The sequence below is a fragment of the Telopea speciosissima genome, chromosome 7 (genome assembly GCF_018873765.1).
Source record: "Telopea speciosissima isolate NSW1024214 ecotype Mountain lineage chromosome 7, Tspe_v1, whole genome shotgun sequence".
NCBI classification, from domain to species: domain Eukaryota; kingdom Viridiplantae; phylum Streptophyta; class Magnoliopsida; order Proteales; family Proteaceae; genus Telopea; species Telopea speciosissima.
The window spans coordinates 11,499,219-11,520,996 of record NC_057922.1 but is presented as its reverse complement, the minus strand read 5'-3'; the positions used below and the strand labels follow the sequence as shown (position 1 = coordinate 11,520,996).

Below are 21,778 nucleotides of genomic sequence, written 5' to 3'. Positions count from 1 at the left end.
CCTTGACACGTTTTCCATCATCAGCAAATGAAAGGGCAAGAACACGAACAAGTTCCATTAGAGTACCAATTCGGTAGACATCCTGTGCATCATAGGTATAGTTACTTTCAATAATTGTGTTTTCCAAATCCTGAAAAGAGACAGAGAAACATTACCCTACCATTTCTGGGTTAAGCTCTGGAATACGGATTTCAACCTGTCAAAGCCAAATGTAAAATCAAAACAAGAGATAACAAGAGTTTGGTGGGAACATACATATAAATTATTATATACACAAGGCATTAAGTCCCCATGACAGCTAAACATGACTAACACAACAATAATGACTGTCGGCCATTATCATTATGATTACATGCTTCATTCATTATCACTGCATTAATTAATATGCGGAAGAGGAATTTGCCTCCTACCGTATTCACTACATTAAACACAAATCAACAATTATCGCCATTATTCACTACTCAACATCATCAACTGTCTTTGCAGTCTCTCCACAGTGGGGCCAGTAGCTCTGTAGCATTTCCATGCCCACAACCATGTGCAGATATACTTCTCAGGTGCAAAATACTAAATTAAGCTACCAGATTTCCTGCCATGCTTACCCTTTCAAAAACTTATTTTGCAAGGTTAAGTTATTATCAACATGATACCTTAGTTAATTCAAGAAACAAGAGTACGAAAAATTTATTAGTTATGGTATTTGCCTATTGAAGTTTGGAAAATAAAACCTTCAAAAAAAACTTTATAAGAACAACTCTGTCCAACTGGCATCATTCCAATCACTAATACAGAAAATAAACTTTTAGGACAAGTGGACCAAGAAAAATTTCATGTCGAGGACTTCAAACCTTGCAAGAAAAATATAAACCTAAATCAATAATAAAGACCCTAAAAACTCGATTGCCCAATATGTGTTGGGGAATCCTACCCCATCTCCATACTTGTTGTGATGATAACAAACATATCAGACAAGATCTTGTATATGTCTATATGTCAACAGGGCCAATAAAGTCAAAAGAGTAGAAGACATATAGTACGAAGTCGAGATGTTCAGGACAAAGCCATGAAGATCAAGATATCAAAGGCTTGCTAAGCTTTTCAAGAAAAGAAGATCTTGAAAGATCTTTTGAAGATTGAAGAACATCACTCGATGAAAGAGACAAAGACCTTCATCAAGATCAAAATGCTCGTGTGCACATACTTAGACACACTCACTGCATACTTGTAATTACATTTGCATTAAATAAATGAAAAAGGCATATGCATCATTGAGAGACCTTAGGAGGTTAAACTTGAACTCTCCTTGACCCTTAAACATGTTGGAGTCGGTTGGAAAAAGCCCCGGACCAATCCCTACAGGCATACTGTCTGAATCAAGCCAAGACTGCGATCCGGTCCCCGGTCGACCGGATCACAGCGTATGTATCGACCGGATCTGGCAGTGGCCTCACTGGTACGTTCCCAAAATTGATCCGGTCAACCGGATCAAGTGGGACGATGATCCGGTCGACCGGACATCGACCGGATGGCCCTACTGCCCTCCAACGGTTAGTTTCTCCAACAGCTATGATCCGGTCGACCGGATGGGCTAAAAATAGATCCGTTAGAGCACATTTTGCACATGTTCTAAAGGCCATTAATGAGCCTATAAATAGAGAACATGTCAGACTTTTTCATCCATCCACTACAGTCCAAATTAGCACTTTTGTGAAAGGTAAAAAGTCAATTTAAGCTCTCAATTATTGAAGTCTCCTTGTCAACATCAAGATCATCCCTAAGGTTGACTTCAAGCTCTATGACCTTCATTTGTCTACACTCTAAAGAATAGTCTTAAAGGAGGTCATCATTATAAGCATTCATGCTTGCATCCTTTTGACACTTATAAGGAGTACATATCACACTCCTTGCCTAGGTAATTCTTACTTTACCCTATTTTGTATTAGTTTATGCTTTTGAGTTTATAAAGCATTGTTGCATTAGCCTAGACTGTACTTAGGTTTTGCAAGGATCCTCTTATCCTTAAAAGATTGGGATCCTCTTATCCCGTGGAAAAAGATTGTAAAGGTGTTCTTCCCACCTATTGTACTGAAAAGAAATAACTAGTGAAATTCTCTCAAGGTTGAGAGGAGTAGACGTAGGCTAGTTTAGCCGAACCACTATAAATTCTGTGAGTCCTCTATTTGCGCGATTTCTCTCTCTATCTTGTTTTAATTCAAAGAAAATTTTAAAAGGACATCATTTCACTAGTGGTAACCTATTCACCCCCCTCTAGGTTATACCACAATATGTTCATTAAAAGTACCTAAGGTGTCACTAGTAACAAAACTAACACTAGAATTGATTGTGCATAGGGTTACACCCATCTGATAAATTGCTAGGACTGTTGGTAAGGGATTCCCAGATTCCTACATACTCCTAATCATGACAATGCTTGTAAATTCACCATGAGAGGTTGAAAAACATGGCACGATCAGTAAAGAAGTAATAGTATTAGATATTGTCAAAGACTACATAAGTCAGACCCCTTGAACAATTTTCACACATAAAAGACTAATTATATTCATTTCTTTTATTCCTTTAATGGATAATCAATCGCTGTCATTCCTTTATTCGTCAATAATATCCAAACATTTGCCTCATGTAAACAGTAATTTTTTTTAGAGATCCAACCGATCCAAGTAAACCCTGGGCTGGGAATGCTAGTCCAAGTGAGAATTTTATTGCAACCAAAAAAGGTGAAATTAGCCCTATTTTTGCTAATGACACAATTTTATAAAATAAATGATAGAAATTACAGCTAATGAAAAACAACAAGATAGGACCCAACTTAAACAAAATCTTGATGCCCCTTCCTTAGCAAGCTTCCAAGATCTTGCTCTCCAGTGCAGTGAGATATCTCAAGACCCCCAGCAAGAGATCTACCATACCAGATAACCAGATGAGCATAATACTTCTACAGAATCCTCTCCAGAGGACATCCAACTAACAACCGCCATGAAGTCACCTTCAATGTCTAGGTGAAACCACTCGAGAACAGTAGAGGTTTAGCCAAAGAATTAGGGATTTCAGTCCAGAGTAATCAAGTCCAACACTGCGGTAGGACCTAAAAAAAACAAGAATGCCTCCTGCATCTTGCATGGTTCCCCTAATCCCCAAGAATACCCACCATACTAAGGATACCAAGAGGACTTCCACAAGGTGGAGGGATTGAGAGCGCGGGGTTGACCCATAGCTGCATTTTCAGAAGAGAATACAAGGATGATCTGATAACCCATTCCCACTCTTAAGATGTAGCGGAAGGGTAAGCCACAGAGGACAACAACTATAGAGGCCCATCTTACTGAGTATGATGGTATCAATGATCTCCCCTCACCGACATTTGTCTCTATCCATCTCATATCTCTTCAGTTATAACTAAGAAATCTGTCTCCCTACTGAGAATTTGATGGACTAGTTGAGATAAATGCAGGGGGAACTTTACGTAAGGGCAACAACAATGTATATCAACACAACAATATATATCAATGCCCCACAACGCTCATGCAGGCCCACAAACACACACGGCTCTGCATGTGACACCATCACATAGTACCAAGGGGCACAACACACAAACCCCTCTCACTTACCAGGGATCCTCCTGACTCTGACATCATGTTACAACCATTTATCCCAAAAGCTCAAGCTATTAAGTAAGGGCAACAACAATGTATATCAACAGAACAATATATATCAACAAGGACAAATATTGTCTACAATTGAGCAATATTTCAATGCATTAAACTATTAGTAGCATGAGAGTAGTGCCACAAATCCTTTGGGACAAGTTATATGAACTAGTACTTCTGATACTGAACCCTTTATTTTATCCAATTCAATGCTATACTTGAGAATCTTATGGTCGGTAACTGGCACATCCTAACAAATATGAAGTTATCCTATAAATTATTGAGAAGTTATTGTTAGCAAGATCTTCCAAATAAGAAAAGTAAGGAAAATGTCTGACCTTCAATCTGACTCTTCCATCATTTATAGCCCTTTGAGTAGCTGCTAGCACATCATCATAGAAATATTTCCTTATTTCTCTAGAATGGGGAATGTTGTTTAACCGGGTAGGGATTCCTTTCCAATTATCCTGGCACTGGCAGAAACTTTGCAAAGTAAGTCAAATTACATTTTCTACAAATTCCTGTATGGGAGAAAATATCACAGAGAGTGTGATCATTCAACTCAAATACCTTGCTAGAAGACACCAAATTTGAGTTGCTATTGTTTTCACTGACTGCTATCCCTAATAGCAAAAAGAAACAATATCAAAGTTTGACAAATTCTAGAAGTTAAATTCTATTCAAACAGTAAGGGCCACTAAAATGCCTCTTTAGATTCTACTTAAATTTGTCTAAGCAGAAACGAACCTGCATGAAAAATGCCAGTTGAAATTAGCACAATAAATCACTCTTAATAAATTAATATAAAAGAAGGAATTACAAAAGAATTAGTGTACATTCATTACATATTGTAGGAGAGGTAGCTGGCATGGAGTTACACATAATGATGACATGCTGGAAAAAAAAAATGAAAATCCCATCAAGCATAACACAGAAGTAGCTCCAGTAAATAAATGCATGTTCTATCAAAGGGATTCCCAGATATAAGCTGCCAGTATAAGGTTAAGAAACGTCAACCAAAAAAAAAAAAAAAAACAGCAATGCCAGGTTTTAATTAGATGGTTGGTTGGTTAGATGCCAAACCCTGGTTGCTGGCCATATCATTTGAAGCAAATTGAGAGGATTCTGACTGGTGTTTAAAAACCTAAGTGTTTGCACCTAATGTGAGTCCAGTCAGCCACTGTAGATCCAAATAAGAACACAACACCCCTTAGGATGTTATGAACTATTAGTTTGGTGAATATGGCTCCAAACAAAGGGTCTATACTTTATAAGGCTTTTAACAGGAATGCATTAATGATAATGACAGCTTGTCCTTCACATTAGCAGGTTAAACCATGAATTTATCATATTACCAGAGTTAAAACTCTCATCTGTTTGATGTACTATGAATTTATCATATTTCCAGAGTTAAAAACTCTCATCTGTTTGATGTCTAGCATATGCTGCATAAAACCTATAAATGTCTAAGTAATTAATTCTTTCAGATTGTTAGTGCTCGTGGCAATATTGTCATTGTTGGCAACAAGGTTTGGCAGCAGTGGCGCAAAGGAAACCGAGGAGAAGTCGTATTCCAGCATTCTGTCGTGGTTCGAGAGCAAAGGCGCAAAGGAGATCATCTGAAAACCTCGATTTGGTTTTGGCGATGGATTTGAGTACTTGATTCGTTCTATTGAAGATCTCACAGCATTCGCTTGGAGTTGGAGGTTTGCCTTTGAGGAGGTAAACGTGATCACAAACCATTACTTCTCTGTTCTAGGTTTAATTCCTGTTTTTGAATGTATTGGGTAGAACCTAGAGTGTGATCTGTTTTGGGTTGGGTTTGTGATTGAATCTGTTTATTGGGTTGATTGATTGTAAGGCTAAGGTCATTATTGTATTTGGATTGAGGTCCTTGCCCTCACTGAGGTGAGAGGTTGAAGCAGGTAAGGGGTATCCTGGCCGTAGGGGTGGCTTATTGTATCTGAGTTGAGTATACGAAACCCCGAGGGGTATTGCTCCGTCGACGTAGCCTTCACATACTGTGAGGTGAACCACGTATATCTTGTCTCGTTGCCTGCTGCTTGTTGTTGGAGACTAATCCCTGTTTTGCAGAGTGGGTTCACAGTTTTGGTAGACCTGGCCACATTCTGGTGGTGCGAGGTGGGACTGTAAGCGACCGTGTTGTTTACAAAAAGCGTCAAAAAAAGGAAGCTGATTCACCCCCCTCTCAGTTTGATCCGGTGTTCACACAGAAGAAAAAAAAGGAATTCTAAAATCACAAATTACAAGGATGTGGTCCATTTTTTAAAGGATTCCTTAGTATCTAATGGGAGAGCCCTCTGTAAGTGCTTGGTTATGAGTAAGAAAGATGAGTTCCATACCTACCAGTTTGACCATAAAATTGAAACTGCAAGTTAAGGCTTGTTATAGAGTAACATTTATACACAGACATTATATGCAATCGTCATCATCGTTTTCCCCTCCCAAGTCCCAACTGTATAATTTGCTCATGTAGTCACACACACAGAGACATAAAAAAGAAAGCAAGCAAGAAAAAAGTACGACTTAAAACAACACCAAAAGGACAAAATTAAACTTATGCTCAATTATATAGAGCATCTCATAAATTCTGCAAATAGTTATTCTTTAGAACCCTTCATGAATGAAGGCCTTCAGAGGAAATTCTGATTAGTCAGCTAAACATGACATGTTGATTCCAATTCTTGAAGCACTCACCTAAATTTGTCGCCTTTAGTTTATCCTTCTGGACTTGCAGTAGCAGAGAGTCTATTTCCTCAAAAATAACTGCTTTTGGACGGTTACCATCAATCTGCTTTTAAAGGTATCGAAAGGATGAGAGTCATTTTACAGCAACACATGTTAAATGGGTGAAAGAAAATCATCCTTCATATAAGTAAAAGCATGAGGACCTTAGTCATTAAGTCGACATATGTTGAAGAGATAGCATCAGCATTTTCTTTGTAAGTTTCTAGCCGTGATTTCGCCTGGCCAGGAGGGGGAAAATAGTCAGAGCACCAAGAATTAATCTTCTGCTTTTTATTGAGGGCTGGGTGTAATAAATCAGGTTAGATGGCCTGAAAGTTAGAAAGACCAAAATGAATTACCAGAAGATGAATATACTTACTAAATCATCGAATAATGTGTATAGATCTACAACAATAACTTACTGCTACAGCCTGAACCCATAAGTGTTTTCACTCTTGCAGTATTTTATTTCAGAGAAATACTTTGAAGACATCAGGTACTTAGTTTGTTACTTCACACAAAACATAAGTTAGAACAATGAATTCATTCTCATGTATAAGTTTTAGAACGACTGCCTTCTTTTGTCCCTAAATAATTCAGTAAACTCTCAAATAACAAATACCAAATAATTTTCTCAAAGAACCAACTTGGCTCTCATGCACATCGAATGATGTCTTTATACCTACTACCTGATACATTTTAGTTTATTGTTGTTATCAGCATATTATTTCTATTTACAATGTCAACATATAAGCATGTATCTTAACATTGTAAGTGTATTGGTTTGGGACATTGCATTACCAGAAAGTATATATATTCCCCTTTATATCTGTATAGGAAAAATATATTAGCCTTTTAGAAATTTGAACTTATTAACAAATGGAACAAGAGAGAGAAGTTAAAATTAGAAAGAAAGAATATGACATCCTTTTCCCTCACATATTTCCAAGTGTTGAAGAGAAAATTCAGGCCTGACTCAGTAGCAAGCTCATTAAGCGCAACCATCACTAATGCAAAGGGACATCAGGATTCTTTTTCTTTTATAAGTCCAAAGTAGAAACTCTTTTCTTTTTAATGAAAATTTTCTTTTGGTTCTGGAATGGTAGAAGAAAGTTCCTTTTATGGAAAGAAAAGACACGTTCTAAAGAGTATATGCATGTGACTTTTTTTTCTTGCAGTAAATCGTAATAATTTTTTAGTAAAAAATTTACCTAAAAATTAAAGCTATTCTACAAAATTAAAGCTATTAAAACTCTAAAACTTCTTAATGCAGCTGCCAAAATTATTAGTTATCAGACAGCATACATAATAAAGAAAAAATACACTCTTCCACCATTTTGGAATGTCTTGGTATCAATCTAGGATATTCAACTCTAAAATGTTCACATATGGAGGCAACCCCCACCCCCAACCAAAAAAATTAAGTTGGGTATCTGCGTATGAGAAAGGAGTGCCAAAAAACAAATTAAGACTGTAATTCCATTCATCTTTACAACTAGTCATTTCCTAGAATGACTAGAAAAATAATCAAACCTCTGCTTGTAGAAGATATTCAACAAAAAAATAACATGTGATTCAACAAGCTACTTTGTTCAAATTTTATCAGAAAGACAATCATTAGAGGTACTGTTATCATAACAGTATACAATTTCCCAGTATGGCAATAAAGAGAGAACATTACAAAACAACAGTCCAAGAAATAAACCTGTATGAGACTTGAAGAGAACCAAGCAGATAATGTGCAGCAGAATCACATGATATTACTGCTCTGATCCAACAATTTAAAAGTGTAATATTTATACAATCTGGAACAAAAATAACCAGCTAACAAGAATTTCATGGAAATCGGGACGATCCAACATATACAATATCCATATCCAACAGTAGTTCCCACTACATCAGCTCATCCGAAAAGAGAGAAAATGCAGAATACCTCGGCCTAAGCATGATATTTTCTTTAAAACTATCACAATGTTTGAAGAAATTATGAGCTCATAATATTTTAGAAGAATCAGTTTCAATTGACATCAATAGACACCACAATAGTCCCAGTTCACATTATATTAGACTCTATTTGGCTGCTGTCCAGGAAAACAGAGGATGAGGATTATGAGGAAAAAACAGAAACAGGGGTTTCAGTGTTATACCATTATAGAAAACATGTAAACTTACTTTTTCAGCAGTGTCATCAGGTCGTGTTATAAGTCTTGCTTTTATTTCATCCGACTCTGGAGGGAAATTTTTAAGATGGTAAATTTTCCCAGTAAGTGGATCAAGCCTCCTTCCGACACATCTGTCGATTAGAATTTCATCAGGAACCTGAATATTAACAGATAAGATCTCTGTGAAAGGCCAATAAAATGATGACTAACAACCAGCAAACAAGAATTTCACAGATAGAAAATTTTAAAATCTGGGGAGCATACATTATGACCCTCCCCAGACCCTACAGTGAGGGGAGCCTCGTGCACCCGGTACGCGTTACGCCCTTTTAAAATTTCAAAATCTATGTATTGTTTAAAACAGATTTAAAAAAACAAGAGCATCCCAGTGTACAAGGCTCCCGCTACTGCAGGGTCTGGTAGGGGCAAATGTACGCAGCGTTACCCCTTACTTCGCAGGAGAGGCTGTTTCCAAGTTTTGAACATGCAACCAACAGGTTGCAACAGCGCAACTTAACCATTGCGCCAAGGCACAAATATCTGTATTTGTTTAAAACAGATATTTGACCTAAAAAAAGGAAGGTACAAACGGAAATATAAATGTGATCCCTGATAAGCACAAAGAACATAGATTTTGTGAGCACCATAGAGGACTTATCCTCGTAAAACTGATCTCACATGCATCTGATATAAAAGAGACCAAGATAATATTTCAAGACCAGATGAGATACATAAAGATAACACATTGATTCCTTGATGAATTTAGGATACATAAAAGTCCTAGATTACAAAGATATAATCATTAAAAGTGATATGTGATGCAACAAATCCTTCTAAGAAAGCCTTAAGAGAAATACAAGCAAATCCTTCCCTTCAGCATCTCATTTTTCCTTCATCACCATCTTCTTACGACCTGTCTCTTATCACTGTATGAATTTTATTAGTTGATACCCTTTCTTCCTCTTTGGAGGGCATGAGATTGGCATTTTATCAGTGGCTGGAGGTAGGTTTAAGCAAAGATTAGTGGTATCAATATCAACTGATTTTCCAAATATTTGGTGCTTCGATTTGACCCTCCCCAAACCCTGCTAAATACGGGAGCCTTGTGCACTGGGTACGGCCTTTATTCTTTTTGGTGCTTCCACAGGGTAGGGTAGGCTTGCATGTCAAGGAATCAATTAGCCCACCTACTAGTGGTACAAAAGATGGACCTCCTTTGTATAAACATGGCTTAAATAATTTGAACTCAAGTTCGCACCTCCAGTAGACACTTCTTCATGAAGTCTCCAGTCTCCACCCACAAATACAATGGACAAAGTGTTAGAAGTCGTGTAATAGGGGTAGTTTAGGAACTAGTCCCATTACTAGTTACCTTATTATGTAATACTGTTTTTCTTCTTTATTTCCCTTGTACCTCCCTAGGGAGGTGGATGTAATTCTCTATTTGTTATGATTGAATTAATATAGGTGTATGGAGAAGCCTCTCCAACACAATTGATTACAACCCAAATATTCTCTTGCTATCTTCTTCCTTCTCTCTTCTTACCTTCTCAACCTAAAATCTAACTTGGTATCAGAGCAGGCTAAAGGTTTGAGAGTCGTGTTCAGTCCCTGTTTCCATTCTTTCTCTTCTCTTTGAAATCCTTTGTGTCTAAGGATTCCAAAGAGGAGATTCTTGCGTACAGCTTTGCTTAAAGAGTATGGAATAGGCCCATTCTAGCCTCTTTTGATGATTGAAGGATCTACTTGAGCTGTTTTGAAGCTCTTTTGAAGATTTGGATCTCACACAGCTGCTGCTACAAGGTCCGCCAGGTTCAGGTTGCAGGTTTTCTCTTCCCTTTTCTCGGATTGTTTTTGTGTCTTGGTCTGGTTCATTTGCATCGCCCTAGGACACCTATTATGATGGCTATGTTCTTCCTTGCTGATTGAAGAAGCCATATGAGCAGATTTGTTTCTTTTGTGGGATCCTCTGTTCTGCCCAGGTAAACCCGAGAGTGTTTAGCCTTTTATTCTTGCATTTGAGCTGCAGTTTGATGCTCTCTTGGTTGAGGGATGTGTATGCACAGCCTTTGTGAGGCCTTTCCTCTTGTTTGAAGTTGATACTACTCCTTGCAAGCTTTGTGGTACAGTATTATCAGGGACTGCCTGCTGGACTGATGTTGAAATGCACTAGAAGTGCTTGATTTAAGTCCTCTTTGAGATTTGCTGCTAGGACTGCTTCGGCAGTGTGCTATCCTAGGCTGCTTATTGGACTTCTTGCCTGTTTGGGTTGAGTGTGTACTCCCCACTTGTCTTTGGTGTTCTTGTTTATTGTCAAATCCCTTCCATCATGCCTGATTCGGATACATCTGTGCTTGGTACTGCTGATTCACAGCCCCCTACTGTTGTCCCTCAGTTGGCTTATGAGAGTACTCACCAACAGATTTCTTTTGTGAAGCTTGATGGTACTAATTACCTAGATTGGTCACATTCTGTGAGACTTTCCCTTAGGAGTAGGGGAAAACTTGGATATATCACAGGTGCTATCAAGGCTCTCACAGCTGGTTCACCTACTTTTGATAAATGGGAGACTGAAAATTCTACAGTTATGACATGGTTGATCTTCTCCATGAAGCCCGAGATTGGGAGAAGGTTTATGAGGAAGGAAACTGCCAAAGCTATTTGGGATAGTGTCTCTGTGGCCTTTGACAGAGTAGGTGACACTGCCAAGGTCTATCAGCTCCATAAAAAAATTCACTCATTGAAACAGGGTGACAGTACTATTTCTGAGTACTACAGTGCGTTCCTTAGTCTTGTGGAGGAGTATGATCACTACAGGGACCTTCATTTGACCAACCCAGAGGATAAAGCAAAAGTGTATCTGACTCTTGAAAAGGAGCGTGTCTTCTGTTTACTTGGTGGTCTGAACCCTAACTATGAGCCAGTTAGACTCCAGCTGTTAGGCCGGTCTCCCCTTCCCTCTCTTAGTGAAGTCTGTAGTTACTTACAGAGTGAAGAGACAAGGCGGCTTACTATGGCACCACCACTAGCGTCATTTGAGAGGTCAGCCCTCAATTCCAGTTTTGTTCGAGACACCCGTGGAGGTGGTAGAGGCCCAGGGCCTAACCGTGAGGAAGCCAGTACTGTGGAGACAGTTGGTGCCAATGGCGTTGGGCGAGACAAATTTAAATGTGATCATTGTAGACGCACCGGACACACCAAGGATAGGTGTTGGTCTCTCCATGGTCGTCCTCCTGGTACGCGTGGTCATGGTGGCCGTAGAGGGGGAGCTCGAGCTCATTCCGCGGCGGCAACTGATGCTAATGCCCCACAGGAGGACTCCACCTTCATGGATGCAGTGGTTCGCAGGGTTGCTCACGCAAGGTTGTGTCACAGTTGAGCACATCTTTTACATCTAGTATGGCTGGATCCTCATCATCCTCAGCTTTGCAGGTCTCTACCTCAGCTTCTACTGCCGCCCAGTCTTGGGTCATTGACTCGGGTGCCACAGACCACATGGCTGGTACGTCTCATATTATGATTCCTATACCATTGACTCTGGTAAGGACAAGGTTAGGGTAGCTGATGGCTCCCTTTCCTCCATATCTGGTAAGGGTAATATCCCTGTGACATTATCTATTTCCCTCTCTTCTGTTCTTCATGTCCCTAACCTTACACTGAATCTTTTATCTGTGAATCATCTGACTAAATCTCTCAACTGTTGTGTCACATTTTTTCCTTCTCACTGTCCTTTTTTGCCCACAGCTCATTCCTATGTGTGTGGCCGTAATGATAGTAGTTCTGTGGATTCTGTAATGTTATGGCATCGTCGTCTTGGCCATCCATCTTTTGTTGTAATGAGGAAACAATTGCCTCACTTATTTTCTTCTATTGCCTTTTCTCATGTTTTTCAATGTGAACCATGTATGTTTGCCAAACATTGTCGGTCTTCATATCCTTATCATGGTAATAAAACTGTTGCTCCTTTTCATATTGTGCATACTGATGTTTGGGGTCCTTCCCCTACTACTTCTTTATTTGGCTATCGTTACTTTGTGTCATTTGTTGATGATTTTTCCCATGCCACATGGACTGTACTTTTGAAGCATAAGAGTGATGTTTGTGATGCCTTTCAGAATTTTTACCAACTGATTCTTACTCAATTTGAGACCCGCATCAAAATTGTGCGATCTAATAAAGGGGGAGAATACATGTTTGGTAGCCTTCAAACATTCTTTACTACTCATGGCATTATCCATCAACTAGCGTGTGTTGACACGCCCCAACAAAATGGGGTTGCTGAGAGGAAAAATCGCCACCTCCTAGACGTCACCCGTAGTCTCTTATTTGGCATGCATGTCCCCAAGACCTTCTGGTATACGGCTCTTCTAACTGCCTCCTTTCTCATCAATCATATGCCTACCAAGCTTCGTAATTTCAAATCTCCCTTGGACATCTTATCTCCCAAGGCCTCTGTTTTTTCTCTTCCTCATAGAGTCTTTGGCTGTGTTTGTTATGTGCATGTTAACAAATCTGCTCGTACTAAACTTGACCCCAAAGCTCTCAAGTGTCTCTTCCTTCGGTACTCTTCTACTACCAAGGGGTACAAGTGTTATCATCCTTCTTCCCGCCGATGTATCATTTCCAAGGATGTTACCTTTCTTGAGTCTGTCCCTTTCTTTGTCCCTTCTCAGCATCCTCTTCAGGGGGAGAATTGTGGGAGTGAACAGGCTACTGATGATTTCTTCCTTTCTCCTCTACCTACATCTCCTTTTATGCTTGACATTGGAAAACACAGGACTGTAGATGTGGTTGAGGTTGATGATCAACCAGGGGGGAATACAAATTTAGTTGTTGAAAGTGGTTCTGGTAAGGAGAAGGATTACCACATTACATACAAAAAAGGTGAAAGCTTGCATAATACAAGAAAGAAGACCTACTAAGAGTCCTCTTTAGATCCAAATCCACATCCTGAGATTCATTCTTCTCAATTAGGTGACATTTCTTCTCCTCCATCTGATTTGGACCTTCCCATTGCTATTAGGAAAGGGAAAAGAACTTGTACTAATCCTATATCCCAGTTTGTTTCCTATGATGCAATTTCTCCTACAGGCCTTGCCTTTATTACTGCTCTCTCTACTGCTTCCATTCCCAAGAATGTCATTGATGCTATGTCTGACCTAAAGTGGAGACAAGCCATGTCTGAGGAGATGATGGCACTTGAGAAGAATGGTACTTGGCAACTTGTAGAGCTTCCCAAGGGACGTGTCCCAGTTGGATGCAGATGGGTCTACATAATCAAGTATAAATCTGATGGCAGTATTGAGAGATACAAAGCAAGGTTAGTGGCCAAGGGGTACAGTCAAGTCTATGGAATTGACTACCAGGAGACCTTTGCCCCTGTGGCCAAGCATAACTCAATAAGAGTTCTTTTATCTTTGGCTGCCAATAAAGATTGGCCTTTATATCAGTTGGATGTGAAGAATGCCTTCCTTCATGGTGATTTGGAAGAGGAAGTGTACATGCAAACTCCACCAGGCTTCAAGATGCCTTCAGCTGAAGGGAAAGTGTGCCTCCTTAAGAAGGCTCTATATGGTCTGAAACAGTAACCAAAGGCATGGTTTGAGCGCTTCCGACAGGCTATTCTGAAGAATGGATATTCCCAGAGCCAAGCTGGTCATACTCACTTTACCAAGCGGAGTAATGGTACTATCACAGCTCTCATTGTCTATGTTGATGATATCGTGGTCACAGGAGATGATACAGTTGAGATAGGTAAATTGAAGAGCTACTTGGCACAGCAATTTGAGATCAAAGATCTGGGTCCCTTGAAGTACTTCTTAGGAATAGAAGTATCAAGGACCAAGAAAGGAATCAACATATGTCCGAGGAGGTTTACTCTTGACTTGTTGACAGAGACAGGGATGTTAGGCTACAAACCAGCAAACTCTCCTATTGAGCAGAATCACAAACTAGGAGAGGATTGTGGTCCTTCTCTTGTTGATGCGGGGATGTATCAAAGGCTAGTGGGGAAGCTTATCTATGTCTCTATGACTCGGCCAGATATCTCTTATGCAGCGGGAGTTGTCAGCCAATTCATGCATGCTCCCAAGAGTGGCCATTTGGATGTTGTGTATCGCATTCTAAGGTATTTGAAGTCCTCTCCAGGGAAAGGACTGTTGTATGCAAAGCACAACCACTTGAGAGTGGAAGGTTTCACAGATGCCGATGGGCTGGTTCCATTACAGACAGGAGATCAACCTCCGATTATTGTACCTTTGTGGGAGGTAACTTAGCATGTTGTGGCCAGATCTAGTGGCGAGGCAGAATTTAGAGCTATGGCACATGGAGTGTGTGAGCTCATCTGGCTAAAAAGACTTGTTCAGGAACTGGGACTTGACATTGAAGGACCCATGAGACTGTATTGTGACAACAAGGCTGCCATCAGTATTGCTCACAACCCTGTTCGACAAGACCGGACTAAGCACATTGAGGTTGATAGGCATTTCATCAAGGAGAAAATAGACTCTGGCTGTATTTGTACTCCTTTTGTGAAGACTGGTGATCAATTGGCAAATATCTTCACCAAGGCTCTTGGCTCTCCTCAGTTTAGTTCTTTCCTAAGCAAGCTGGGAATGCATGATATATATTCTCTAGCTTGAGAGGGAGTGTTAGAAGTCGTGTAATAGGGGTAGTTTAGGAACTAGTCACATTACTAGAGTTACCTTATTATGTAATACTGTTTTTCTTCTTTATTTCCCTTGTACCTCCCTAGGGAGGTGGATGTAATTCTCTATTTGTTATGATTGAATTAATATAGGTGTATGGAGAAGCCTCTCCAACACAATCGATTACAACCCAAATATTCTCTTGCTATCTTCTTCCTCCTCCAACTTCTTCCTTCTCTCTTCTTACCTTCTCAACCTAAAATCTAACTCAAAGATCTTCATGCCTCCTATGTTGACCAATGTAAATGGCCTGTGGGGTTGTAATTGTTGGCAACACAGCCGACATATTCCTGAGATGATGGGTGTTCAGCAGGAAGTGAAGAAAATCAGTTTGAGGAACTAAAGATCAAGTTTCAGCAGTTAGAAGTTGTGCAGCAGGTTTCTCAGAACCGATGTCAAATTCACCAGTTTCGACATTTAGAAAAGTATCTTTGATGGCAAAGGCATTTCATCGAAATTGTATCAATGTCGTGTGGAGGAGAGTGAATATTGAGATGGTTATCTGATGAGATTGACAGCTAAAAAGGATTTTCGGCACTACGTCGATGTCGAGTTAGGATTGATGAATGACGAATATATATTTCTGAGGGTATTGACATTTGAAAGTTTCTGTTTGACATTCAAGAGGGCTATCGACTGCGAAGCAGTGTTGTGCGAGGCACTGTCAACATCGACGCAGGGCCATCGAATGACGAAACCACTAGCATGTGACTTTAAGTAGGGTTAGTCATTTGTGACTATAAATACCATACTTTTCCCATTCGTGAAGACAAGAGAAATTATATCCGTCTGAGAGAAAACAAGAGTGAAAGCCCTAAGGAGAAAAAACCCTCAAGATCCAAAAATCCATGATCCATTGAAGCATCCAAACGGAGTGTTGGTGATGTCTGTTCAAGAAGAAATTCGAGGGCTTTGAAGAAAAGAGAAAGAGAAGGAGAAGAAGCAAAGAGAGAACAAACCTAGGGTTCGTGCAACGACTCAAGAGAAGCCTATCGTGTTCGTTTGCTCTGATCGAATCCGTGCTTGAGTCAAGGAGAAGCAAAATAGGTGAAGAACTGAAAGAGGCATTAGTTTCATTCTGGGTAATATTTTTACTTTACTGTTTACCTCTTTTGAGTTGTAATGACTGTAGAAAAGATGTTTGATAAAATGTTTAAGTCGGGTTTTGGGATGTAATTGGGACTTTATAGTTGTCCATCCTATTGTAATCATCAAGGCTAGCGAGTGGGTGCTCCTTGGTAGTGGGTAGCTAAATTAGGGATTGGTGTTCCTTGATAGGGGGTGCTATCTAAACTGGGGGTTGGTACTGTCAAATTGTTGTATTGTGCATTATACCGAGGTCGGATTTGGGTTGTAGCTCAAGTGGTCATTAACACCGTGGATGTAGGCACACTGCCGAACCATGTAAGCCTCGTCTCCTTGTGGTGTGTGTTATTGTGATTTGCTTTATTTTGTGGATGCATGGATATCTCTGTGAAGTACTCTGTAAGATAATTTGTGTGGTTGTGATTATTTGGCAGACCTGGCCACATGGTTGTGAGTGCATGTGGTTGCGAGGTATGTGCATGTGAGTGTTTGCAAAGCCAACCAGTTAGTTGAAGAAATATGCAGTTAAGAATAGCTTTAAACACCACTGATTCAACCCCCCCCTCTCAGTGGTCATCTCTATTCAACATCCTAGTTGTCCTTATCCATGTGTCTACATATGTTCCGACTTTCTTAACATTTTCGTCACAGTTAACTATAGTTAAGACTTCAACTTCAAATATTTACTCCACAATTAGTTCTCAGCTTCAAAGGATTCTTTATCTGTAACATGAACTAGTACACCTGTGCATTGTCATGTAAAGGGATTTTCAAAATCAATCATTTATATTTTTTTCATTTTTCGTCACATCAAGGTCCAAAATCTTCATTTCCTGGTTATCCTATTCATTTCTCTTTCTCAAATTTTCTTGAGGAGATACCATGTGCAACTCTGTATCACAATGATATCAGCAGAGAAAAGAAACTCGTCAATATATTCAGCTAGAAACCTGTTGCCTAAGGAATTTAGGTTCAACTGCCTGTGGGAAAGGTGATGGGATCAATAAAAAGATAGAATTGTTGGATTGTCATAACTACATAAAGAAATGATAATATTGGATAAAATTAATAAGAGAAATTTTGAATATGTGTTGGAATATGGGCTTTCCGTGTGACATGGGTCGACCCATGATATATGGTCGACCCATGGGGTTGTTTTTTCTATTTAGTTGTTTATTCCTATTCCTAGCTCTACTATGTTGCCTAGTCAGCTAGTTAGAGTTAGAGTTCTACTTGTAATTGGTTTCTTATGGATTTACTATTATAAATAAATCGTGGAGGGCTCATTGCTCTACACAAGCCATTATTATCATTATTTCTTCATGGTATCAGAGCTGAAAACGATACCTGAGAGATAATTCTCACATCCCAATATCGATCTCCCTACTTGAGATTGAATTCTGCTCCCACTCATCTTCCCCTTTCTAAAACCCTAAACCCACCGAAACCCTAAAGCCTTCTCTCTTCTCTTCTTCTTCTTTTATGGAGGCGGTACTTTGAGGTGATCTCATAATGATCTAGTACCTGCCCATAATCTTACCTCCTTTCGTGTATTCTTTTTTTTTTATGATCTCAAACAATCGTGAGATCCATGTCTGAAGATTGAAGCTCTGCAGTTTATTTAAAGACCTGCAAAATTTTTTTTGAAGCTCTGCAACTTATTTATATTTGAAGACCTGCAAATTTTTATTCGAAGACTAGCAGATTTTTTGAAGCCCTGCAATTTTTTCAAAGACCTGCAGATTATTCAAAAACCTGCAGGTATTTTTTTTCCTGTTGCAGACCTGCGGCCACAACAGATCTGGTTTTTTTGTTTCTGCAGTTCTCGGTTTCCAGAATTCCTGCAGATTTTTTGTTCTTCTCAGTTTTTCTGCACTATACATAAGCAGAACCAGTATTCCATCACGAGCCGAGATCTCCTTTTTGCAGAAATCGATTTCTGCACATTTTTGGAATTGATATCTGGAATTTTCTTGGCTGTTTTTGGATTTTTTTGTGATCAATATGCCTGATTCAGAAGTCTCTACAGTGGCCACTGGCCAAACTACTGCACAAGGGAATCATCATGATTATCCCTCTTTTCCAGTCAGCCCAGTGAAGCTCGATGGCACCAATTATTTACTCTGGTCCACATCAGTTTTTCTCTCCATTGATGCAAGGGGTTGTAAGGGATATATCTATGGTACCACTGTCAAGCCAAGTGAGGCTGGTTCATTACAAGACAAGTGGAGTTCAAGTAACTCTCTTGTTATGTCTTTTCTTCTCAATGCAATGACTCCTTCCATTGCCCGTGGCTATACACTACTTGATTCAGCCGCAAAAATTTGGAAAGCTGCTAAGGGTACCTATTCCCAGGTAGGGAATGATGCACAAGTTTATGATATTCAACGGAAAATTCATGCAACCAAACAAGGTGAACTGACCTTATCCGAATATTACAATGAACTCCGTAGTCTATGGCAGGAGCTTGACTATTATGATAACTTTCAGCTTGATTGTCCTTCTGATATTACCAAATTTCAGCCTAGGGAGGACTGTAGAAATTAGTGAATGGCTTGATTGATCAATGAGATCAGTCAAGCTCTCTATTTATAATAATAATAATAAAAGAGATTACAAAGGGAAACACTGTTCACGACACTGTTCACGTGAACAGTGTCACAGCCCAAATATAACTCTAATTCTAACTAGTTAAATAGAGCTAGAATAGAACTAGGAAAGGGAAAATAACTAAAATAGAAATAACATCCCATGGGTCGATCTTATATCATGGATTGACCCATGTCACACGTAATACCCAAATACCCATATTCCAACACTCCTCCTCAAGTTGGTGCATAGATATCGGTCATGCCCAACTTGCACACTAGAGGTTGAAAAACTTTTCCACTTAAGCCTTTGGTGAACACATCAACCAACTGTTCCCCAGATTGCACATAAGGAACACAAACCGTCCCATTATCCAGATTCTCCTTGATAAAATGACAATCAATTTCAATATGTTTCGTCCTATCATGCTGCACTGGATTATGGGCAATGCTTATTGCTGATTTACTGTCGTAGTAGAGTCGCATAGGCAGAGTAATAGGAATACTCAAATCTTGTAACAAAGTCTTGAGCCACAATAGTTCACAAATACCAAGAGCCATAGCTCTAAATTTAGCCTCTGCACTAGAACGGGCCACCACTGTTTGCTTCTGGCTGCGCCATGTAACACAATTTCCACCCACAAATGTACAGTAACCTGTGGTGGATTTTCGATCATGGGAACCAGCCCAATCTGAGTCAGTGTAGGCCTCAATCTGTAGATGATCATGACGAGAGAATAATACTCCTTTACCAGGAGCCGACTTCAAGTATCTCAAAATCCTGAATACCACTTCCAGATGATTAGACCGGGGATCATGCATAAATTGACTGATAAGACTCACAGAATAGGCAATATCAGGCCTAGTGTGAGATAAATAAATTAGTCGCCCAACTAGCCTCTGATATCTCCCTTTGTCCACTGGTTCACCATCAGTGTCTCGGAAACGAGCATTTGCCTCAATGGGAGTATCCACAGGAGAACAGCCTAACATGCCAGTTTCAAAAAGAAGATCTAGAGTATACTTGCATTGAGATAAGAATAGCCCCTGAGAAGAATGGGCCACTTCAATCCCTAGAAAATAGCGAAGTATGCCTAGATCCTTAATCTCAAATTCCTTGGCCGAATAATTCTTCAACTTGGAAAATTCAGCAGGGTTATTTCCAATTACAATTATATTATCGACATATACTAGGAGGAGAGTAATAATGCTGCCCGATGTCTTGATAAATAAAGTGTGATCTGCATTGCTTTGTTTATAACCAAATGTCAACATCGCTGTTTGAAAACGACCAAACCATGCACGTGGTGATTGTTTCAGACCATACAACGCACGCTTAAGTTTACAAACCTTGCCATGAGTTGCAGCAGATGAGAACCTAGGAGGGACATCCATATATACCTCTTACTCTAATTCACCATGGAGGAAGGCATTTTTAACATCAAGCTGCTGTAGACTACATCCTAAGTTCACAGCACAAGAGAGAATTACCCTGATAGTGTTCATTTTGGCAACAGGTGCAAAAGTCTCCAAATAATCTATCCCATATGTCTGAGTAAATCCGCGAGCAACCAGCCTTGCTTTAAAACAATCAACAGTTCCATCAGCTTTTTGTTTAATTACAAAGACCCACTTGCAACCAACAGTCTTCTTTTGTGGTGGAAGTGTGACAAGATCCCATGTACCACTCTTCTTTAGAGCTAGCATTTCTTCGATCATGGCCTCCTTCCACCTAGTATCTGCAAATGCCTCCTGCCAAGTATGTGGTATGGAAACAGAGTATAAAGAGGAAACAAAAGCATGAAATGATGGGGATAAAGATTCATACGAAACAACCTGTGATATTGGATGTTGCGTACAAGACCTTTTTCCCTTTCTAAGAGCAATGGGTAGATCAAGTGATGGATCAGAAGTAATAGGAGAAGTAGCAGCATCTAAAGGATTAGAGATATTACCAGAGGAGGTGTCATTCGATCCTAGGTCAAAGGACAACTCTTGGTCTGGTAATGCTGCAGTGGTGGGCTGTTGTTGCCCTTTTTTCTTTCGATAATACTGCTGTGTGAAATCTTTCACTGGCTGTACCTGCTGCTCCCCTTGAACATCATTATTTAAAGGTACATGATAGTCATCAATAGGTTCATGTAGAGGAGGAATGGGAATCGGCACTGCTTCTAGAGTAGGAATGGACTCCCCCTGAAGAGGTGCCGAAGATGGAAAGAAAGCCACGGCCTCATGAAAAACGACATCCATGGAAACAAAAACACGACGAGATGTAGGATGATAACATTTATACCCCTTTTGGGTGGGAGAATAACCAATGAAAATACAGCGGAGACAGCGGGGATCAAGTTTGCCATGGGCATAGTGGTTTCGAACAAAACAAACACACCCAAAAATTTTGGGAGGAATAATATAAGAAGAAGACCCCTTCAAAAGATCAAGAGGAGATTTATAGTCAAGTACTCGAGAGGGCATCCTATTGATAAGATAAGCAGCTGTTAAAACAACCTCCCCCCAGAAATAAGAAGGAACATGCATTTCAAACATAATAGAGCGAGCTACATCAAGAAGATGTCTATTTTTGCGTTCAGCCACTCCATTTTGGGATGTAGTGTCAACGCAACTGGTTTGATGAATACTACCCTGAGTAGCAAGAAATAATTCAAAGGCTCCATCTAAATATTCATGACCATTGTCACTCCTGAGGGTTTGAATGGTAGCTTGAAACTAAGTTTGAACCATGCTATAAAAGACTTTAAAACAGGAAAAAACTTCACTCTTGTGTCGCATTAAGTAAACCCAAGTGGTGCATGTGTTGTAAT

General features: G+C 39.6%; 1 protein-coding gene across 5 annotated transcripts in view; it reads right to left on the bottom strand.

Moving 5' to 3' along the window:
• Positions 1–21,778, bottom strand: part of LOC122667573 (adenylate kinase 5, chloroplastic) — a 53,869-nt gene that overhangs the window by 11,477 nt on the left and 20,614 nt on the right. For 4 of the 5 annotated variants that reach the window (XR_006333815.1, XR_006333813.1, XR_006333814.1 and 1 more), the window contains exons 5-11: positions 8,586–8,732; positions 6,578–6,652; positions 6,384–6,477; positions 4,236–4,288; positions 4,004–4,138; positions 161–196; positions 2–82 (exon numbers count right to left, since the gene is read on the bottom strand). Coding sequence is in view for 1 of the 5 variants with exons in the window: in XM_043863904.1 (XP_043719839.1) it covers positions 2–82; positions 161–196; positions 4,004–4,138; positions 4,236–4,288; positions 6,384–6,477; positions 6,578–6,652; positions 8,586–8,732 (621 nt within the window). In the remaining 4 variants the exon portion in view is untranslated. The remainder of the gene's footprint in view (position 1; positions 83–160; positions 197–4,003; positions 4,139–4,235; positions 4,289–6,383; positions 6,478–6,577; positions 6,653–8,585; positions 8,733–21,778) is intronic. The other variant, XR_006333816.1, reaches the window with a different exon arrangement.